The sequence below is a fragment of the Zonotrichia leucophrys genome, chromosome 2 (assembly GCF_028769735.1).
Source record: "Zonotrichia leucophrys gambelii isolate GWCS_2022_RI chromosome 2, RI_Zleu_2.0, whole genome shotgun sequence".
Classification (NCBI taxonomy): Eukaryota; Metazoa; Chordata; class Aves; order Passeriformes; family Passerellidae; genus Zonotrichia; species Zonotrichia leucophrys.
Window position 1 is genome coordinate 126,522,975 of NC_088171.1, and position 22,421 is coordinate 126,545,395.

General features: G+C 41.8%; 1 protein-coding gene across 2 annotated transcripts in view; it reads left to right on the forward strand.

The window, feature by feature from the left end:
* The first annotated feature begins 1,765 nt into the window (after window positions 1-1,765).
* Window positions 1,766-22,421, forward strand: part of RSPO2 (R-spondin 2) — a 103,515-nt gene continuing 82,859 nt past the window's right edge. For both annotated transcript variants that reach the window (XM_064703564.1, XM_064703565.1), the window contains exon 1: window positions 1,766-2,458. In XM_064703564.1, the coding sequence (XP_064559634.1) occupies window positions 2,365-2,458 (94 nt within the window). In that variant the 5' untranslated portion in view covers window positions 1,766-2,364. The remainder of the gene's footprint in view (window positions 2,459-22,421) is intronic.

Genomic DNA, 22,421 nt, shown 5'->3' on the forward strand with positions numbered 1-22,421 from the left:
TCTCATATTGGTACTGCCAATCCAGGGGGCACATTGCACTTGGTCTTGTTAAATCCCACGAGATTCCCATGTGCCCGCTTATTGAGCTTGTTCAAGTCCCTTTGGATGGATCCCATCCTTTAGGTGTGTCAGCTGCATCACTCAGCTTGGTATCTTCTGCAAAACTGCTGAGGATTAACTCAATTCCTACTGGAATGTGACTTTAAAAAATCTTTATAATTTATACTAGTGATTAAACTAATGTAGTGCTACTATTCTACACTAGAAAAATATAAAAAGTGTAGCACAGGGATTACAGAAATATCTGAGAACTTGGGAAATTCGGGGCTCAGTGTCATATGACCATTTTGATTTCAGTCAAGTCATTTATCCCCTTTGTAAACCAGTCTTCTGTATGGAAACTGATGATACTGATCCTTCTCTGCTCCAGAGGAATATTATACAATAAATGCAGTAAAAAATTCTGAGGTCTCAGGATGGTATGGCAAACACCATATAGTCAGACTTCACTTGTCTATGCTTAGACAGTTCCGGCCATGGATGAAAAACCAGCTTGGATCTAACACGGCGTATTAGCTCAGGCACAGTGCCACATGAATGCAGCTCTGCTCTTTCTAAGGCCAGCTGTGCTGTGGAAAGAGTACATCTGCTTTTGTGAGAACCTAGCTGGCTCCATCCCGAGGCAGCTCAGGTATTTCAGCACCAGAATTATCGGCGCGGGGTTTGGGGGGAGGGAGCAAGAAAGAGGAGCAGAAACACCCAGCACAGACCCAGCCTCCATCCCGGATCTAGCTGGGTTTATTGGACCTGGCTTTGCACCAGCCACACCAGATCCACGCTGCCTCCCAGCTTTTGCACCTGCTCCACAGAGCCCCAGGTCCTACGGGGCTCATTAGGTCAGGCGCAACGGGATGGGAACCACGAGCAAAGAGTCACGGTCTGTCCACACCTGGCTGGGGAACCGGCTGTGAGTGAGGAGCAGAGAAATAAATGGCACAGTGTAGTGGCTGTTATGAGGAATTAACAGATCTTCTTGTATCAAAACTAAATTAACTTGGAAAATCTTAGTTTCCCTCATTTCAGCCTTCCTTATCTGTACTATTGGGATTTCCATTTTACTAACTTTACAATACCTTTGCCAAGTAGAGATTTGGCTAGAACAAGTACAAATCTCTTACTGAAGTCATACTTTAGGACTTCCAGAGCTGTCTTGGCAACACAATGAAAGTGGTGTTTCAAGGAAGAGACTTCGAAATGTGTGAGATCAGACTTAACGAAGTCAGAAACAAGGAGGGGTGGGCAGAATAAATCAATCAAGGTCTTAAATCCAGGTTTGAAACACATAGTTAGCAAGAAGTAAAGAAAAGGGAAAGGAAAAATAAAAAAAAAAAAAAGAGAAAGAGCAGCGCGAGAAGTGAGGAGGACTAGGTTTCCCCAGGCTGTGAGCAGGGCAGAGAAAGAGAAAGGACGAGGAGGCTTTGCGGGCAGAGGGAGAAACCCGCTGAGGAAGAGCCTCCAGGCGAAAGCATCAGCGGCTCCGGGGCCGGCCGGCGTTAGGGCCCGGCGGAGGCGGGGGCGCGGGCCGGGCGGCGCCGGGGCCGTGCGGCGGGAGGGCCGGGCCGGCACCACCCACGTACCGGGCCCCGCGCCGCCGCCGCGCATCCCCGCGGAGCCCGCACGGCCCCGCCGCGCCGCATAAAGGGAGCGGGCGGAGGCGGGCGGCCGGGGGCCCGGCGCGGACACCGCCTGCATGTGCCCGGGAGCCCCCGCCGCCCGCCCCGCCGAACCCGCCCGGGGCTGCCCCGCGGCGCGGAGCCGCGCTCGGGAGCCGGCGGCGGGACGGGGCGGCCGCGGGAGGCAGGGGGGACGGCTTCGCCCCGCCGTGCCGCGACCTGAGCGCGTGTGGGCGGGGAGCGCCCCGCGCCGGGATAAATAGCGCTGTGCCCCGGCTGACAGCCCGTCCCGGGGAGCGCGGGGCCGGCGGCAGCGTTCGCTCTCCGCCGTGGGACGGGCTTGGGGCTCTCGGTGACTGCGCTCCGCGGTCCCGCTCCTGCCCCGACACGGGCTGTGATTTTTCTCTGTCTGTCTGTTTGTTTGTTTTTGGGGAGAGCCAGAGCAGTGGAGGACTAGGAGAGCCCGGGTCCAGGCTTTTCACCTCTCTCTCCCCGCAGCACAGGGGAGATGCTGGAAGCGGCGGTGAGTTTGCAGCGCCCGAGAAGGGCGGCGAGAAGCGTGTAAACTCCTGCGGTCCCCAGCGGCAGCCGCTGCCCCGCGACCCTCCGCCGGCCCCTCCTCGCCCCGCACGCCGCCGGCCTCGCCGCCCCTCGCTGCCGCCGGAGGAGGCTGCCCACCCAGCGGCCCAGGATGCAGTTTCGCCTCTTCTCCTTTGCCTTGGTCATCCTGAACTGCATGGATTACGGCCACTGCCAGCCCGGCCGCTGGAGACGCAGCAAAAGAGGTGAGTGAGTGGCGCCGGCGACTCAGCCGGGACGCCGGCCGGGGCAGCCGCGGGGCAGGGCCGCTCTCCGGCAGGTGAGCCGCGCTCCGGCTCCGCGGGCACCGGGCGGGCACGTGGGGCGGCGGCGGGGCCGAGCCGGGGCGCGGGGCCGTGCCCGCCTGGCCACCGCTCCGCGGGGCTGCTCGCCGCCGTCCTGTGCGGAGGGCGAGCCGGGAGCGGGAGGAGCGGCGTGGACGCGAGCTCCGATGGGAAGAGACCGGCCGGAGCCCGGGGCAGCCACGGACGAGAGTGCCGAGCGGTAGGCGCGCTGCCCCGGGCCCCGCGGCGTGTCCTCGCCCGGGGCCGGTGGAGCCGGGGTCTCGCTGGGAGCTGCCCGAGGCGGGCAGGGCACATCGCTGATGTCGCCGTCGCTCCTGGTCCAGCGGCTCGCGGCTGCCGGCGATCGCTGTTAGCCCGCGCAGTTAGAGTGGTGTGTCCACGGGACGGACTTGGAAGCTGCTTTCCGTGGACATTTCCAGGCAGAGAGGCGGCTTCTCCCCTCCATCCTCCGGTACCGCTCCCGCGGGGCTTGGAGAGCACCGCGCCGTGCCCAGCGCCCGGGGCAGTGCTGTGCCGCCAGCTCCGCTGAAAACGTGCGGATGCCTTTGAGGAAAAGACATAAACGGTGCGTTGGGGCTCCATCTGTTTCCCTAAACGCTGATGTCGGGATGCCGGAGCTTTGAGCCGGAGCGGTGCAATATGCCAGTACAGCTCCCGTGTGGACGGAGAGGTTACTGCAGCGCCTTCCGGCTGGCAGCCTGGCCGAAGCTTCGTCTGTTTCTTTTTTACTTTTTTTTTTTTTTTTTTTTTTGAGTGGTGGGGAGGTTCACCTTATTATAAAATGTTTCATTATCCACATATTATGTATTAATATTTTCTGTCCCTTTTGCTGCTATTTTCTTGGCCATGCATCCTCTTCACATTTCTAAAGTTCACTGAAAATCAGGTGGCTCAAGCTGCTGAGAAATTTCTGAAAGAATTGCACTTTTAGTGGTATTATTTGGAAGGGGAGGGACTTAACATCTCCAGTGTTAAGCTGCTACAAATAGTAATAAAACTGTGTGAAGAAAATAGTTTGCGCTTTTGTGCATATATCTCTTTCAGAGTAGGTGCAAATAAAATCGTAAGGCAGTTTGGTTTTGATGGTTTCCAGAGTTTAATTTATGTGTGTGTGGCTAAAACGATAGCAGTCCTTTAAAGTGACCAGACTATCTGTGCTAACAAAGGGTATACTGTGTCTTTAATTAAATGTGGAACTACTTAGAGTGCTGGCTAGACAGCGGAGGGTGATAGTGGTATTTCTGCTTTACAACAGAGCTTAAGGGCTGCATTGTGGGAGCACTGAAATGAATAGACATCTAACTCAAGTTGTGTGAATTGTCCTCTTACAAAAACTTAAGCTGGTTTTAATTGATCTCATGTTCACTGATTGATCCTAGACCAATTGTTGTGCTTGTTGAACAGTTGGCTTTTTCAAAGGAGATTGATTTAAATTAGTTTTTAGTTTAATTATTGGATAAATACGATCAGTATTGACAGTTGACTTACTGGCTCTATTTTGTGCTATCACCTATGGGTTTTGTTTTGGGCTTTGAAGAATGCAGACCTTTTCAGTTAATAAGTATAAAGAAGAAAGCATAGCTAGTTCTAAGCACTGAAAGCACAATCTAAGAATGTATTCAAATTATAATAGGTATTTGTCATGACACATCCAGTCTGAAGTAATGCTTTCGTACATGACTCAAAATTCCAATAATTTCACAATTTTTCCGTATCCCATCTGCAAATAATCAGGCAGTCACTGTGGGGTACTGGCAGTTAAAAGTTCTCTGGCATTCTGTTTTGTCTGTTACATGATCTCAGATGCTCCATAATATAGTTTTCTTAATGAAATACAATTTTTGGCATAGACTAGGTCTCGTGTGTGGTAGGAATCAATTACATTCAGTCTGGAATTATGGGCAAATATCATGTGTAGCTGATTTTTTTAAAGCAGCTAAATGTACAATAAAGTTTAAGTGTATATGCCTGTATTGACGTTTGCTTGGATTTGTTGCTGGTGTAGAATACTCAAGTAAAGAAGACTTAAGTAAAATTGGGGAGATGTTCCCAGGATTCCTCATTTTCCATCTGCTTGCAACCTTTTCCCAAATCAAGGCTTGCAACATTGCAGTAGAAGCAGTATAATAAAATAAGGTTTAGAAAGTGGTTCCTGCCTTGCACTGATTCGCGTTTTGTTAGTTAATGTCACTTCACTAAATTTTTTCTGATAAATACGTAGTAATCAACAGGCTCTACTTATTCCACTGCTGTTCTTAGTTACTTTTTCAGCTCGTTAGAATATTGCTTTGAATAGTTGGTCAGAACAGAACCTTACTTTCCTTAAAACACCTCACCAAATTCTCACTCTCGAAGTCGCTGCCCTGAGCAGAATTGAGGCCTTTTTGCCTTTCCTGCAGAAGATATTTGAAAAGCCATTTAAGGGTTGCCTAGCTGAAAGCTGGGTGGTGTAATATCACAGCTGGTTTAGCCTAATCTTTCCTTTTCTTCTTGAATTGTATAACTTGGCTTTTTGTTTCTCTTGTAAGCCTTCTTCAATGAAAATTTATATTTATTTTTCAGATTTCTCTTTAGCAATCATTATAAGATGGGCAGCTTCGTGTCTTAGCATTTCACTGAATATTACAGGGTACATGAAAGACCAGTGTTTTTTCCCTTTGAGATGTAATGAAAACAACTTTTCCAAAGAGTACCGCAGGGTAAAAGGGGGTACATGGAAATGGAGACTCTCAGGGAGGCATGATGGTATTCTGCTAAAGTTTTGACAGAAGAGAATATAGGGATCATTATAAACGGCCATCAAACACCAGATCCTAACAAGATTCACCAAGGGGGAAAAAGTCAATATGATAGCAGTCAGTGCCTGCATTGATGGGGAAACTCAGGAGTCCACAGAGAGGCTCTCTACAGTTTGTAAGACCAATGTTGGAGTAATAAAAAATGTGAATGGGACACATTCACACAGTTAAACCATAAGTTGTTTCTATCCAAGTGCTCAAAACCTGTGGCTGTAAAACCACAGTATCCAAGTACTCAAAACCTGTCTTTCCATTCAGTTCCTATTCATGGAGTGTCATGAGGGCTAAGGTGAATACTTATCTCCTACATGCTTACATCTCCTACATGCTTACACTCTGTGTTAGAGGTACATAAAAGTGGAACACCTGTGGCAATGAGTGACAGGGGTGATGGCAAAATATCCACAGGTGGAAACAGGAGGAGTACCTGGGGCAGGAAATTTCCCAAGTGTTTCTCAGACCTCAATACAGCTTTGTGCACAGCATTTATTGAAGAATATGAATATGTGGAGGGGTACATTCACTGAGTTCAAAATTATGTCAATTAAATTTTTATCATCTTAATATAAGATGGGAATCCTGACTACAAACCTTTTATTATTATAGGAAATTGTTACATGGATTTTCAGCTAGAAGAAAAACCTGCTTGGATATTGGGGATTGTGATTTATCTTTCCTATCAAGGTATCTACCTGAGATAATCTTGGAACCTGTCTCAGCTGGATTGTATGATCAGGCTTTGGGAAAGATAGATGATTTAAGCATTAGAGAAAAAGAAACTCTCTTGGATATACTTGACTGAAATAAATACCACATCTACTTTTACAAGGACTGTACTAACTCCTAAAGAGAAATTTATCTCAAAAATGTCATACTACATGACTTTTAATGTCTAGCATTATCCAAATATCCTAGCTGTTACTAGATATCTCCTCTCTTTGAGGTTGAAACATGTTTTATGTTTGAAGGACAGTTAACTTTTTCATCTCCAGGTTAAGACTTAAAATTCTATGTGGAAGCAGTACTTTGAGATACTTTTTTTTTCTCAGGTGTGACATTAAGCAGTTGTAACAGAACCTGTGAAAGAACTGAGTTGTGCTAACACAGGTGGTAATTTACCAGGCACTCATGGTCTGGAGAAACGCTTTGGAACATAGCTTCTGTTCCTCAGGCCTGTACTTAGGATAGTTACCGATCATTCTTTATGCATACATTGTTACTACAGCAATAGAATATCCGAACTCTGTAACCATTGAAAAGTTACAACTTTTAAACCTTTGGCTATTTACACTTATTACTGTCTTAAACTGACAGAAATCAAAATTTCTGTGTGAATGACTGAATACTAAACTAGCTAATGATGCAGTCAGTGTTACTGAGGATAAGCAATGCTCAAACAGATTGTGAAGATTTGCAGGAGAATGCTCAAAGCACCAAGAGCAGGATTCACTGTCAAAATAGACATCTAAGGTTAGGTGTTTCAGCTTCCCAAAGTTAGTTTTTAGTGCTGCTTATAATATTTAAAACATCTCCTTCTGGGCTTGGTATGTACATGACGCTCTTTAGCCAGCAGAGGCTGGGCAGGACATCTTGGGGCAGGTCCTGTGCATTTGGCACCTTTGGGTGTCCCAATACCTGTTACTGGGGGAGCTAGAATTGGGGAACATGTTCTGGCACAGTGTTGGGCTGTGTGTGCTTTTCCTTGCCTGCATCCACCCCTTTAGGTCCCATTATGGGTCACTTGGCTTTAGGATGCTGGGCTAGATGGGTGTGTCTGATCAGACCTTGAGGTCTGTGTCCATGCTTTTGTGTTAAAACCTGCTGTAAGATTTACACTTTGATAAAGAACTTAGATTTGTATGCTTGATAAACTTGTCTTAATTGTATATTTTCCCCTTTTAGGGGATGGAAGGGATTTTCTAAGGCTTGGATGAAAACTCTCACTAAAGCAGCTCAAAATGCATGACAGATACTGAAAGGGAGTTTTTACACTAATATGGGGACATTATGATGATAGAAGCAAGAATGCAGTTTCTCAATTCAATGTGTCATTTACAATATACAGGCCAGCATAATTACTGTGTTAAAGTATATTAGTATGGTGTTGTTTACATAAGCTGCTTTTAAAAATATGGAAATATGAAATTATTTAAAAGGTAGAAAGTGGAAGAGGTGTTTGGTATTAAAATTCAAAGAAAAAAAAATAAAGGACTGTTTGTTGGATTTTTTCTTTCTCTTGCTCTTTCTGCCAAGACTGATTACCCCATGGAGGCCTGCATTTCATTTCTGATAATCTAGCTTTTTTTAATAACAAAACCTTAAGCTAACTAGAGGGATTGTCTAGTCAAACCTGCAAATCATCACTGGCTGAAAACATTGCCCTACTTACCATATCTCCAACTTGAAAGCTTATAACTTACCATAACATCCTTTCCAAAAATGCATCCTTGATTTTGAATTCTGGGATGGGATTCATGTGACTACAGGTAACTATCTGGAACATGAAGGTCTATGTGTTCTTTTATGATTGATCTAGTTGGTGCGGTCCATCAAACCATTGGTACAATTTAACTTATACAATGGTAGATGCCTGCCTTTGATCAGATAAAGCATACCCCTAACTAAATAAAGTTGCATAATTACCTTTATCTGTAATTGAAGTGTAGTTCAGCTGTATGCATCTTCATTGTTAGCCCCTGAACGAAACTGAAATCAGCCTTTAATGAGAAAGGATCCACTACCTATATTAAAATTAAATGTTGGTGCAGCTCTTAACTTTAACAGATACAGTCCCTGAAAATTCTTATCTCCCCTGTGTTAGAGATTGATTTAGTTTCAGGTATTTTTTAATAAATTCAGTTCCTCAAGCATGCCTTTTCTTTTCACCTCAAAGTTTTGTTCAGGCACAGTTGGAGAACCTTCTGTATTTGTCTAGGCTCCAAGTGTTTGCTAATCCTTTTCTTAGTGAAGAGCATGACTTCATAAGTATTGGCTGTTGGTAAGGCACAAATGTAACAGCTTGATCCTTTCATCATGGACTGCTTTAGAAACTGAAATTAGGTGCTGCCATGGTTTGTATACTTGTTGTATTTGTAGTAATGCAGATGTAATGCTTTGGTGTCAGTGTGGTGCTGCAAAGCAATTTTGTGCAAGAGGAGTAAATCTATCACTTTTTGGGACAGCAGTGGTGGGTTTAAACCTGTTCCCAAGTTATTTTTGGTGTAGAAGATGGAATAGACTTGGTAGCACATTTTGATACTTGGATTCTAACAAATACATCTTAGGGAGGGAGGTGTTGAAGTGTCACTTGGATCTTGCTGCTGGTGAGCACCACAGGGCAGATGCAGAGCTCTCTTTCCTGCCTACTCGATGGCTTTGTCCGGGCAGCTCCACCCATGAAGAGCACTTACTGGTCAGACTTCCGTGTTACACTTGTTGAGCTTTGCACATCTGTGGGCAGTGAGGTCCCTTGTAAGTATGACTTGAATTCCAGCTGTGCCACTTTACTCTCTCTGTGTGGGGTTCCTGTCCATTTCTGCTAATACTTTTCAAAACTCTAAGGAGAAATGAAGTTGAAATGGATCAGGGTGGTGGTCTCTGCTGTGTTTGCCCCAAAAAGGCAGATGGTGATACAGCACAGTGTCAAGCACAGGAAAGGCAAGAGTGAAAGCATAAGTTTGCCAATTCTCTAATGTCACTTTTCTGATGAAGTTGCTGCAGTGGAGGGGGTGGGTGGGATGGAGGAATTAAAATAAATTGGTATTTATACATAATACTATTTCAAAATACCTAATTGGTGTGAAGCCTGTGTTCTGAACATGGAATGGAGATGACAAGTGTAACTCCTGTGAAATGATGGAATATGATATTTTCCTCTGTAGATTTTCCTCTGAGCCTAAAAGGATTTGAGACTTTAGTTGTATGTCCTTACTTTGGGATTTCTATGCCTTAGCACTTTGGTTTCAAAGAGCTGCACACATCTTTGACCTTTGTCTGTCAAACTGTGGTCCATGGAGCAGCTGCTAGCATCTTCTGGATATGTAGAGATGACACTGTCTCATCCATGTGTTTCTACCTAAATACCTTTGAATGAAACACTCCAGTGAACTTGTAGAGCTCTGCTTTAATCTTATCCTATCTTGATGCAAGTGCTTGTTACTTAAATTTGAATTTAAGCTTAAAGTTTTTTTTAGTGGACAGCATATGAAAGATTGGCAGTTAAATTTTCTGAAATTTCCTCTTGTTTGCGGACTTGAATGTGAAACAGGATATAAAAGAAGGAATAGAACTATAGTGTGGGGAAGAGATTAATTTTTATGGGAAAGCAGAGAAGCAATTAGTATTTAAGGTATCTTGATTATCTGATCAATGGGTGGTTTTTAAGATCCCATCTGTTAAGATCTGGTGAGAAGTACAAAAACCCTTCATGCTCTTTGTTTCAGTAATTAATCTGTTATGTATTTCTTTTTGAAATACAAATTTCAGTAGAGCCAAGTACTTGATGTATCTCTAAGATTTTGTCCTTCTGTGAGGAAATGTTGTCTCCATTCCTTCCTTTTTTGTTGATATTATGGGATGGCTATAAGACTGTAACTAGGGAAATGTAAGGAATTGCAAGTTACACACAGAATATTTAGAAGAGGTGTGCAGTTCTGTAATTTTGTTTCAAACACCACCCTCCCCGCCCCTCACACTTCCAGTGGAGTTGTGTGTCATTTAATAAGGATAATGGCAAATCTCATGTACAATTAACATAGATCCAAAAATGAAAGTACTTTACTGTGATTTTCTGTTTGTAAAAATATTTTTTCTCTCTAGGATTTAAATCTAAAAATAATCAAAAGCATATGGTTTAGGGACTGAGTACAAAATTTACCTTGCAGAAAATTTTATCAATTTTTTTTTTTTGTGAGTATGGTCAAGATTTTCTCCATTGTGATGAAAATTGAACCCAAACATGGATGTAGTGAGGTGGAGGAAGGGACATGGAAGATAAGTAATGTTTGTGATATTGGCTTTTAGGGTTTGTTTTTTTTTTTTCGATCGCTGGACAGTTGCATGAGCACTAACTGCAAAGCAGACTATGTGCAGCAAGGAAGACAGTGTTTGTGCCTTTTTATCTTGGAAGACTTGCACTGCTTTTACACTGCAAAGGGACAAGTGTATTTGTGTTAGAGAATTGCAGTGCTGCCATAAAATAAAAACTTCCTGATCCAAGCACATTATTTTCTTTTTTGAGTTGAAATGCTGGCTGAAATATGTTGCACCCAAACATATGCTCTGCAGTAATGCATGGTCTTCCCAGCGTATGGTTGCCACCTTTGGAATACCAAAAAAACCCCAAACTGGCCACATCAGACAAATGGCTGTTGTGCATGCACAGATTCATCTGCACGTGTATAGCAGCACTGACAACACCCATCACATCCATACCAAAACATTATGGGCAAGATGGAGACAACTGAAACAGCAGCTGTGCTTATTAAAGATAGATGTTACTGATTTGCTCTTCTTTCTGGAATTACTCAAAAATTTTGGTAGATACCATATGTTTTTATAATAAACCTTCCAACTTAGACAGTGTTTCCACTGCCAAGCATGTGGCTGTGACTCTTTTGAATGGGCACTAAAGTTCCATCATCTTTTGCTTTATCTATATTGAGATGGTACTTGAGCAGCCCAGCTGAGCTGAGGCCCTGCAGTGCTGATCCTGCTGACATGACAGACTCTGAACTAAGGTCACCAGAGCAGAAATCAGAAATCTGCCTGGATTCCCTTCCCATAGCAGGCATGTTCTTTGTCCCTTCATGTGAGCTAGTTCAGACTTGGTTCACATCTCATTTTACACAATGCACACAAATAATGTGATGGGCACAGGTTCAGTTTTGACTCAGCAAGAGTAACTGTAAGCTGGCACAATCACTTTGCACACGAGGTTCTGTTCACAGCACAACACCACAGCTGCTGGGTTCAGTTTTAATAAAGCTTTTAGCAGTTATTGTACAATACTTACAACCAGCCTCTGATCTGTGATGTTTCAGTCTTGCAAGAAAGCTAAACCTAAAGAGCGTTTCAGAGAGCATTTGCTTATTTATTAGTTGGCGTCAGGTTATGTGTTTTATTTTCTCTGGGGACATTCTCAGGAGGGGATTCTACCTCTAAATTTGCTCTCCTGTCTTCTCCAAAATGGTCAGCGTTCTCTCCCCTACTTTGTTGAGTGCAAGGAAAGCTGACTCTCTGAGGGACATCTGAGGGAAGGCACCTTTTGGAGTAGGGTAGCTGTGTGCCTTTGCTGTTGTGATGTACTCCTGTGGCAGCAGGACAGTTCTTCAACTTAAGTTTCTTTCCTGGGCCATGCAAAATATGCCTGGCCTGCATGCATCTGTCTTGGTCTTTTTGAAGTTGTTCAGCAAATAATGACTGTACATGCATACAGTCATTATTATACATTATATGTTTGGTTTTACCTGACATGGTTCAGTGTTGGGAATTCTGCCTCCCTGGTAGGAGGGTACCTTCAGGATGTCAGAAGCAAATCTTTCTGTTTTCTTAGTCTTCCTACCTGTAAAGCTTGTGGCTCATATGTTCATATGTATATTCATATACATACTCATCATATGTATATACATCTATGAAAATGGTAACAGAAGATAAATTCTTCCTTTCTGTAAATGCTAAGCAGCTTTCCAGTGTGAAATTTTATGGCAGTAGGGATGTAAATAATGTCAGTATCTAATTGAAGTGGTGCTTCTAGACAGGTGCTTTAGTTTCCAGCTCTATTTCTTACAGCACTATTGCAATATGCTGGAATGCAGCATCTTTGCTGATGCTGAGCTCACGCTGGGTCATGATTTCTTTTTTTAGCTATAATGGAACTGCAGAATTCCAAGTAGTTATCATAATTCTTTTATTAGTTGCAGAGTTTGCTGAATTTTGTCTGTGGCCTTCAAAGTTGTTTTGGAATTTAGTTTTAGGAAATGCTTATGGCTGTAGTTAGGAATTAAAATGAGAGGGATCTCCAATATTTTTTGTAGTGTTTAAAGTTACTTTTTTTGGTTTTCTGTAAAGCTTACTTTACTCCACTTTACTCTGTTTTTTTTCCTTTTTTTTTTTTTTGCTTGGTTTGGTTTTTTAATGGAGATTCTTATAGAAGTAGCAATTATGACTTTCTTTGATGCAAAATGTGTGGTGTGAAACTGAGAAGAAAATCTGCAAAATCTTATATTTAGGTGAACAGAACTTGTAGACCACCTAGTCTAGTGCTGTACAGATGTGAAGTAGTAAAAATATATATACTCCTTTTGAAGGATTCAGATAAACAAAACTGACACATGGAGAAGAAGAAGAGGCATACAATAACCTTTTTTATTAGTGCACAAAGTTGGGCATCTGATCTGTAGTTTTGATTCTCAGATTCATACATATCCCCTGGATTATTTAGCCCCTCTGTGCTGAGGGCATGTACTTGCACAAAAAATAAGTATTTTCTCTATTTCAGATTAGTGTTCATCCTCATCCATATCTCTTTGAGCAAGAAAGACCATTTTTTCTGTTATTGTTCTGCATTTGTGCTGTATATGCTCTATCCATCTCTTTTGCGACCCAAGACAAGGACTTGTGTATTATATCAAAGGGAATCTAGTTTTGCTCAGCTTTGAGTGCAAGAAGAGGATTATACTGTCTGTTCTTCTGCGAAAAATGTCTTGTTAATTGCATTTTGTGCCAGCAGTGTTCTGGAAAATACCACCAGCCCAGGGGACATCAACAAGCTGGAGAAATCAAAAGAAACCTCACAAAGTTCAACAAGATGTTCAAAGCCCTGCACCTGGGAAACAGCAGCCCCAGGCATCACTGGAGCCTGGGGGGCAATCAGCAGGAAAGGAGCTTGGCAGGAAGAGCCCTGGGGAACATGGTGGTGATGTGCTGAACATGAGCCAGCAATGTTCCCCTGCTGCAAGGAAGGCTCCTGGTGTTCTGGATTGCCAGCAGGGCATCATTCCCCCTGAGTCAGCTACGGTGACTATTTTGTAACCCCAGGACTCCATTTCCACACCTGTGAGACGGCCATCACTTCAGAGGGAAAACACTCTGAGCACTCTAAAACACTATCACAAAACAGAAGAACACATGATTTTCCAAGTCAGCCCTTCTCCAGGCTCCTCAGCACTAGAGAGAGTTCAACAAAAGAACACGAAGATGATTAAGGGACTGGAGCATCTCTCCTGTGAGGAAAGGTTGAGAGAGCTGGGACTGTTCAGCCCTGAGAAGGCACAAAGGGGTTCTGGTTCTCATCAATGTAGCTGAATGGGAGGGTGCAATTAGGTCAGGGCCAGGCTCTTGCCTGGTGCTCAGTGACAGAACAAGAAACAATGAGCACAAACTGAAACACAGAAGGTACCCTCTGAACATCAGGAAAGACTTTTTTACAGTGAGGGTGACTGAGGACTGATACGTGTTGTCCAGAGAGGTTGTGGAGTCTCTGTCCTTGGAGATACTCAAAAGTCATCCACATGTGGTCCTGGGCAGCTGCATTTGTTGGGCCCTACTTGAATAGGACAATTGGACCAAATGGTTCTTTTTGCCTCCAGAAGTTCCTTCCAACTTCAGCCATTCTGAGAAAGATAGTTTGGAAATATATTGGGTACCTGGCTTGAGCCTGCTTTTTTCTTTTTAGTAATAGCCAGCTGTGGAGAGGAACCAGACAATTCATTCCCTTTAGGAATTCTTAGGATAAGTGACAGAATCATGAACAGTTGCAATCCCCTTTATGTTGTTGGAATACTAAAATCAACCCAGAGAAGATTCTTGGTATTTAGCAGTAGCACTGGTTGTCATAAAAATGGGATTCTATGTCCGGGTGGTTTTCTATCTCATGAGTTCCTTGTTCCCCCAGTTTTCTTCTCTCAAATACTTACAGATAACAAAGAGTGTATTGTGAATGTAATAATTAAGATACAAGACCTAACTCTGGTCTCCCTCATTTTGTTGTAAATCTGGGGGTGATGTTAATGGCTATTCCTGAGATGGTGCTTGCTCTGGGATATTGTTGCCAATTTGCTGATGCTATATTTGAGAACTCTTTAATTTAACTCTTTCATCAGACTCCTGGAAAAAGTCTTGCTGCTTTCAACTTTTATTTCAGTTATTGTTATTAGCAGTGGCATCAATATCTAGGGGTTTATTTCAGCTTTGGAAGAGGCTTTTCTCTAACTGCTTTCCAAGCAGTAACTAAGTGAAACTGCTGCATATTGAGCCTTATGTAACATGAGGCTCATTGGGTAAAATAACATTAGTCTGTGCTACTTAAACACACTCTGCAAGGCTTAAGGAGGAGAGGAAGGAAAATATTTGAAGAGATCAACTGGATGTGGTTGAATACATGTAATGTCACCTGAGAAGGATTAGAATTTGCCAAAGCTTGACCTGAACGAAGACCTCCATTTAGGCCTTGTGTTCCTACCAGATCAACTACAGTGGTTTTTCTATGCACAGTTCTCTACCAGCAGAGTGGACTGAAAGAGTCCAGTGATTTACTTGGCTTCTGTGTCTCAGATGTAGTAAGTTTAAAAAAAAAAAAATTAAAAGGTCTCAGTTTAACATTCCTTCTCCTTATTAGCTGCAGCTGGCTTCTCCTAATTACTAAAGTCAACATTTTTTTCATCTGCATTCTGTCGCTTTTATCTTTGCTGGGAACTCAGTGTATGCACTCTGGCTGATAAGCAGCTACACGTGTAGTTCATATCCATAGATGTGGATAACTTCAAAAAAATTCATGCACTGACACTTCCAATTCCAAGAGAAGACCCAACTACTCCAAGTGGAGTAGTTAGTAGCAATGGTACTTCATCCACCATGGTATTTGCTTTCTGATTATGTGGTGTTAGCAAACCCAGTGACCTTATTCTTAATAACAGGATTACTGTGATTGTGTCTTTGAAAAATCATGTGTTCTTCTGTTTTGTGATAGTGTTTTAGAGTGCTCAGAGTGCTTTCCCATGCACCTCTCTGAAGTGATGGGTGTCTCTCAGAGGTGTGGAAATGAAGTCCTGGGGTTACAAAATGAAATAAAAGAGAATGACAACTGGAGATGCTTAGTAACTCTGAAAAAACAAGTCACAAGTGATATTCTTGTTTTATTCAAGTCTGCTACAGAATTGAGATATGGGTTGAAGAAAATTAAATGACTGCTGTACCAATATTATGCAGCTAGACAGATGTTCTCTGCAGCAGGCCCCTACAGCCATTCCTGCTAAATCTGAAGTGTGACTGTTGAAAGGTAAAGTAGGTAATACTTCTACATAGCAGTAAAAAATTACAAATTTTAAAACTAAGATTATAGGGTTTTTAGAGGAATTACTTAATCTCATGCTTCTAGATATAGACTTGAGTATCACAGACTGGGAATACTCTTAGTTGGGAGATTAATTTGCCTTTACCAACAGGAGGTTTCTGATACCTTCCTCTAAAGCATTGACTGCTGCTGGAGTGAGCAATGCTTTTGCTCAGTATAAAGATTTCCATGTGAAATTTTTGTTGAAAAGTTTCTTTTTCTATACAAAATGTTAATTGAGTTTATATTTTTGGGGTTCAGCATAGCATGGGCTTGATTTTAAAAATACCTTAAGTCACAGTTAAGTTTGCTGGATATGTAATGAGAAAAAGCACACAATGAAATGCACTGCTGTGGAGGAATAGCATGTCTCTCAAGAGACTTAGATTGCAATGATTAAATGTCAGAACTATTTAGAGTTAACCTTCTTTTGCATTTGCATCTCATACCACTAAATTATGAAATTGTTACTATGATTTAACCATTTTGTTTAGCCACAAACAAGGTTATCACTGCTTTTTATATATTTGTTTCTTTTTTTTTATTCATTTTTCATTTGTAACAGAAACACTGTCCTTGTAGTAATCATGTAGAGATCCCCATGATACTCTACTGTGTGGAATAATTTTTCTTTTGTTTATGTATTTTTAGCTAAGAAGAAATCTGATTAGTTGAATGCTCTCGATAATATTCAAGTACATCCTAGAGCTTTGCATTTGCTGTTTGATGTTCCATTTTACAGCTTTACTTAAATGCTCTGCAGGGATTGTGGTTTAGTGGTGAGAGCATGAAATTTGAATCCAAGGTGCCTGGTTCTCTTACCAACAGAGCTGGTCAGTGTGTTTAAAACCAGATTCTTCTACCCCACCACCCCACAACAGATTTGCATGTGTGGGTACAAGTTTTTTTCCTCTCTCTGTTTTTCTTAAATAAATGTTGATCAGCTCAAGCAGGCACTGCAGGTCTGTCTTTCCCTTCAGTGCCTCAGTACCTCTGGTGTAGAGGGTAGTGTTTTATCACAGTGCAGTTTAAATTATATCAGTGATGTGCATGGCTAACAGGTCCTAGAGTGTTAATCTCTAGGCATTTATATGGTTATTATGAAGGATAATAAGCACATAAATAAGTTTCCTGCCTCCGAGTTTATTGACTGAATAAACAGTTGACACACTCCAGCATGTAGAACATTGTAAAGATTTAGGAGCTTTAGAAAGTGCTTGCTCTATCTAATATGAAGTCTTTTGTGCTGTCATGTCTATCAGAACTGAGATAGCAAAATCTGTTTGACTCTGCATCAGCGCTCTGCAGGGTGCAGAAACTACTTCTGCCTCTCTTCATTACTAGGTAAGTGTCTGCAAGTACTTAATGGGGTTTTATCCTGACATTTAAACTTTCAGATACAAAGGATGGAGCTCTTCAGTTGAAGGTAGGTATTTCCAGTAGTCTGATTTAATTGCTATATGAAGAATCTATTCTCAAAAAATCCCCCAAATTATATTTTACTTCATTCCAAACTGAGGTAACTGTATTATCAGATACCTCAGAACTGGGCTGTGAAATGAAGATATCTCAAAGAGGCCCACAGTTAGAGTTACTAAGCTGAACACTTAAATTTATCTTATCTTAAAGTGGAAATATAGCTTTAAAAATTTCAGGTACTCCCAAAATTAAGAAATGTGTATTTCTTGTATTAAGAATATAAGGAGATACCATTTTTGTCTTTGCCTCCTCAGAGCCTCCACTATCTTTTCTTTAATTCTCCATTCTCTCACTATTCACATTGCAAACATAAGCTGTGTAATGTCAGCCAAGTAGCTTTTAGATTTTTAGAAACATATCACCTGTTTTTAAGACAGTATTTGCATTTCTATGGAATCATGAAAAAAAATCAATAGGCCCTTGCCAAATACTAAATCTAATTGGAAGGTACTGAATGGTAAACACTTGGAGTACATAGGTAAATATAACACATTTTTATCTTCTTTACGAGGGAATTCTCATTTCAATTTAAAAAAGCCCAGTAGTCATTAAGTGTCATTTTTCAGGATGACACCCAGCCTGCTGTGATTTAAGTGGATCTAAAATACAGCAGCTAGTACATTTAATTTCATTTTTAATAGTATTCCTGCAAGATGTGGAGATAGCAATATGAATATATCTGAAAAGCAAATATGCTCCATCTGTTCTAGTTCAAGATTTCTAAGTCTGGTCCATCATCTTTGAAGTTTCAGACTCTGGTGCCTGGGGTTGACAACAGGGAGGATGACAGAAGGTTTGGTGGATGTTTTGAATGTGGCAAGTACAAGCAGGGCATAAAGCTCAGGGATGTTGGATTGAATTAAAGTGATGTCCTGCAGCTAAGTGTAGGTTTGTATCATGTGGAAACATTCAGTTTGAGTTGTATTTTTCATATATCTTCTTCTAAATCAGATACTTTCATATTTTCAGAGTTCTAATTTTTCAATCCGGTGTTTCTCTACTGTGTTTAAAGACACCTATTCTGCTCTTCTACCTTCCCCTTTCTAGTTAAATTGTCTTCTGCTCCTCTTCTCAGCCATGTGTGGCTATGGCAGCATAAATAGCATTTATTCTTCCTTCTCCATTTGTCCAAGTGTCTAGGAACTCTTTTGTTTGCCTGAAAATCCAGAATTTTCTCAGAGCATATCACTAAAATTTCCATATTTACTTGAAATATCACCATCTTCTCTCCCAACATCTAAAAAAACCTGTCCTTTTTGAGAGTGGTTTCATTGGTTCATTTTTGTCTTGGAATATAACTTTGTAGGAATTTTTGAAGTTTTTAAATCTAATAATTTGAGTTTTTTAAAGAGTTCTATGAATTATGGTTTTGCAATGATTGTTTGGTTTTGCTAAATATTCAGAGCAGGATGACTGCAGTGATAAGGAACTCTCTCAGGTGCACAGAAGGTATAGTTTAATTTCCTGATTCTCAGCATATGTGACCTTGGTGAAGTTGTTCAGAAAATGTCCTGTATCCACATTTCTTTTTCTAGAAAATGGAATATTTACTCCTTGCATAGTCTTGCAGCAGCTCTACAGTGGTGAGGACTCTGCACATCTGAGAAATAAATTAAATTCTGTTGGTTTTGCTTGCATTCTGCTACATGCTTTTTTTTTGTTCGCATATTTATGACTTGGAAGATCTTTTCCTCAGCACTAAGTGTTTTCTTCTTTTAGTGCTTTTATCTGGCATGTTCTTTGGAAGCTTTCTTCCTAGAAGCACCACAATGGTCAGAATCTCACGCTCAGACTTTAGTGCACAGTATTTCAATTTGCTTAAATTAAAAAAAGTAAGTTTCTTAGGGCAAAGATATAGGGAGAATTCTGGCCCTGTGAGATGAATTGCTCATTTTATGCTGACCTGGGTGGAATGAGAATACCACCATTGGTTTACAAGCGTCAGATGAAATGTTACAACAGTTGGATGTGTTTGCTTATCCAGTGCTTTTCCTGGGTTCTGGTAGGACTGTTCTCCTTTGCTGATTTGCCCAGTAGTTTTCACATTTTTCATAGATTATAGATTACCTTAGCCTTAGGTGCCTTAGGTGTAGCTGAAGTGAGCTGGAAAACAGGCTATTTCCAGTGCAGAGGCAAGCTTGTTACTAATGCTCAATAAAAAAAGGAGAATGGGATTTCCTTCAAGTTTCTGAATTTTATTTATTCAGCTTAGACTTAGCATGTAAAATCTTATGGGCATGAATGAGATTAGGTAACACACGCTCTAGTTAGCATTGTTTCAGACTTGGCAATAAACAAACTTTGCTCTTTTCAGCCTTTCAGTAGATAAATGCTTCATATTTTATTAGAACAATTTGGCTCCCGACATGAACTGTAAGCCTGTTAAGCCTGTAATATAGTGATTAAAACTGGAAAAATACAGGATGCAAATATGTTCTTCATTATGCACTTTAATGCCAACCAGATATGTAGTGTGCAGCCTAGAACATGATGGTTGGAGTGTACTAAGCAACTAGCAAATTGTTGACAAGGCTCATCTGCTATTGGTTTGTGTTGGGGTTAAGAGCAAAAGACCTTAAGAAATTTCAACTGTTTGACGTTAGATGTTGATGCCTGTTGCATCTGACTGAATGCAGCTTAAGCAGACAGGGCCAGTACCTTTATTAACTTCAGCTCAGTATTCTTCATTGAAGCAAGCAACAGGGCAAACTAAAGAATATGGGAAGAATTATTCAGTAAATCTTACAGAAAAAAAAAGACTCCTCGGTTATGAGAATGGCTACTTTTTGTACATTGGGAGTAATAATAAAAAGTAATTCTAGTCTATGAAGCAGTAAATCCAAGCTGTTCTATTTTGCCATGATCTTTTAATATGGGATTGGTTTTCCTTCTCACATTTAATCTGAGAGTTGCTCAGATCACTTAAAAAGTGAGAAAGAATGGATTCTTAATGATACCATAGCATCTGCCATGAGGATTTTGGAAGTGATGGTAGTGATCTCAGTTGCCAATGAATGAGCTACTCAGCAGGGAAAATCAGCCTCCAAACCCTGGTCTCCACACTGGAATGTGTGTATCTTATCTGTGGGGAGCATGCACGTGGAAAGGAAGATTGGAAGTCTTTGAATACAGTTTTAATTTTCCCATGAACTGTTTTCCTCTTGGATTGTCAAGATATTAGACTTCTGCTTGAAATTTGTGAAAGAGAGAATATTGATCAAGAGTCCTCATTATATAATGGAGTCATAAAGTTATTCACCTTGGGAAAGACCTCTAAGATAGTGAGTCAAGCTGTTAATCCAACACTGTCGTGTCCACCAATAAACCACACCCCTAAATACACCATCTGCACGTTCTCTAAATTCCTGCAGGGATGGGGACTCAGATGCTTCCTTGGGCAGCCAGTATCAGTTCTTCCTTACCATGGATACGAGAAATATGCAAGTTTTCATTGGTATTAGTGGTTCTTCCATTCCTGTTGCTAAACTCAGCAATACATTTCTGCACTTGCTTGGATTTCCCTGTGTAAGCCATTGTCCAGCAGCTCCCCAGCCTTTTTCCATCTCATCTGGCACAGCCTCACCATGGAGAGCTTGGAAACATAGCCAACATGGACCAACCCTCAACAAACTTTTCACTGGGTGCCAAGGACAGCTTAGACCCCTTTTTAGATCCTCTTTTCCAGATTAAATCAATTCAAGCTCCCACATGGTGCACAAAATGTGTGGGCTGCACTCACAGTTCACAGCTGCTTTCAGGAGATGTTCACTCCTCCAGAAATCCCATTCTATTGAGCTGGACTTGCCCCAGGAGATGACAACCTGTCCCTCAGCACTTGCTCCTGGACAGGCTCTTCCTCTGGCACAGGCCAGGATGCAGAGAGGGCTCAGCTCAGCCACTGCCCCACTCCAACCCTGCAGGAACCTGGAGCTCCTTGCTGGATGCAGAGAGGGCTCAGCTCAGTCACTGCCCCACTCCAACCCTGCAGGAACCTGGAGCTCCTTGCTGGGTCCCACCAGGGTCTCTGCACCAGGTGCCCCAGGACCAGACCGCCTGCTCACACAACTGCTTACAGTGGTGATTTGTGGTGTTTCAAAAGTTTTTGAAGTCCATAAATGGACCCGTTGTCCTGAAATCAGTTCTTTCACCCAGAGTACATCAAGCCCACTGTGTGCTGTAGAGGTTTGTATTGTTTATACTGAAAGTCATTATGGTTTTTTTTATAAAGTTTCCCTTTCTAGTCCATGGAGTTTGTCCTGAAGATATTTCTGTGTGTTGGCTTCTAAGCCAGACATATTTTTAATACATTTGCATAAGTGAAAGAACAGTCCTTTTATAAATGGAGGAGACATTCTTTTGAAATCACCAAATTAATGAGAAATTAATTAGTGATTTAATAATGCAGAAAAATTAGTGTATTGCATTAGTGTGCTGCTATATTATTTTCTTTCTTTTAAGAGACAGCATAGCAGAAATTTCAGTTCTTCATTAATGGCTTTTGTAAGAATCAGACAAGCTCCATGGCACTGGCAATTGAGCAGTAAGAGGTACAGTGAATCTGTATCTCTTAATTTGTCCCTTTCTTAATCCTCAGACCTCTCTGTTTCAGGACCAAGAACACTATGGTTCCACAGGACAGAATGTGGAAAAAGAGTGAAGGAATCAGTGTACTTGGTGAAGAAAAACAAAAAGGTGCTTTCTATTGGTGGTCAAGGTTTGGCAAAGAAGTAGGAAAAAAAAAAAAGCAAACCTTTTTCATGAAAAGCAGACAACTATCATAGAAAGTATCATTCAGTGAAAAGAAAAATAATTGCCAAACAAGATGTCAGTCTAGAAACTTACAAGCAGCCCCAGAAAACAGTACCAAGTTCACTGGTGTGGGATTTTGGGGTGCAGTTTTTATTGCATCTTGACAAAGTGTGCTGTGATCTCTTTGGAATGAGACTTCATAAAACCATATTAACAGCCTGCACACAGATTCAGAAAACATTCCCCTGTTTGAAGTGGTTTAGCAAAATTCATTTATCCATTAAATCAAGAACTGTGTTTAGGCTGCAGGACCTGATGGTCCACATAATGTGCGCTGGGCTCCTACCAGTCATATGTAAACTGTCTAATTGCTCTCAGCTGTGTTGTAACAAATAATTGGAAACCAAATATCCACCAGCAGCCCTACCTGTAGCTGTGACAGTAGCAGATTCCTCTTACAGTTCCTTAAAAAAAAAGATGAGAACCCTCAGAAAAACATTTAGGGTTC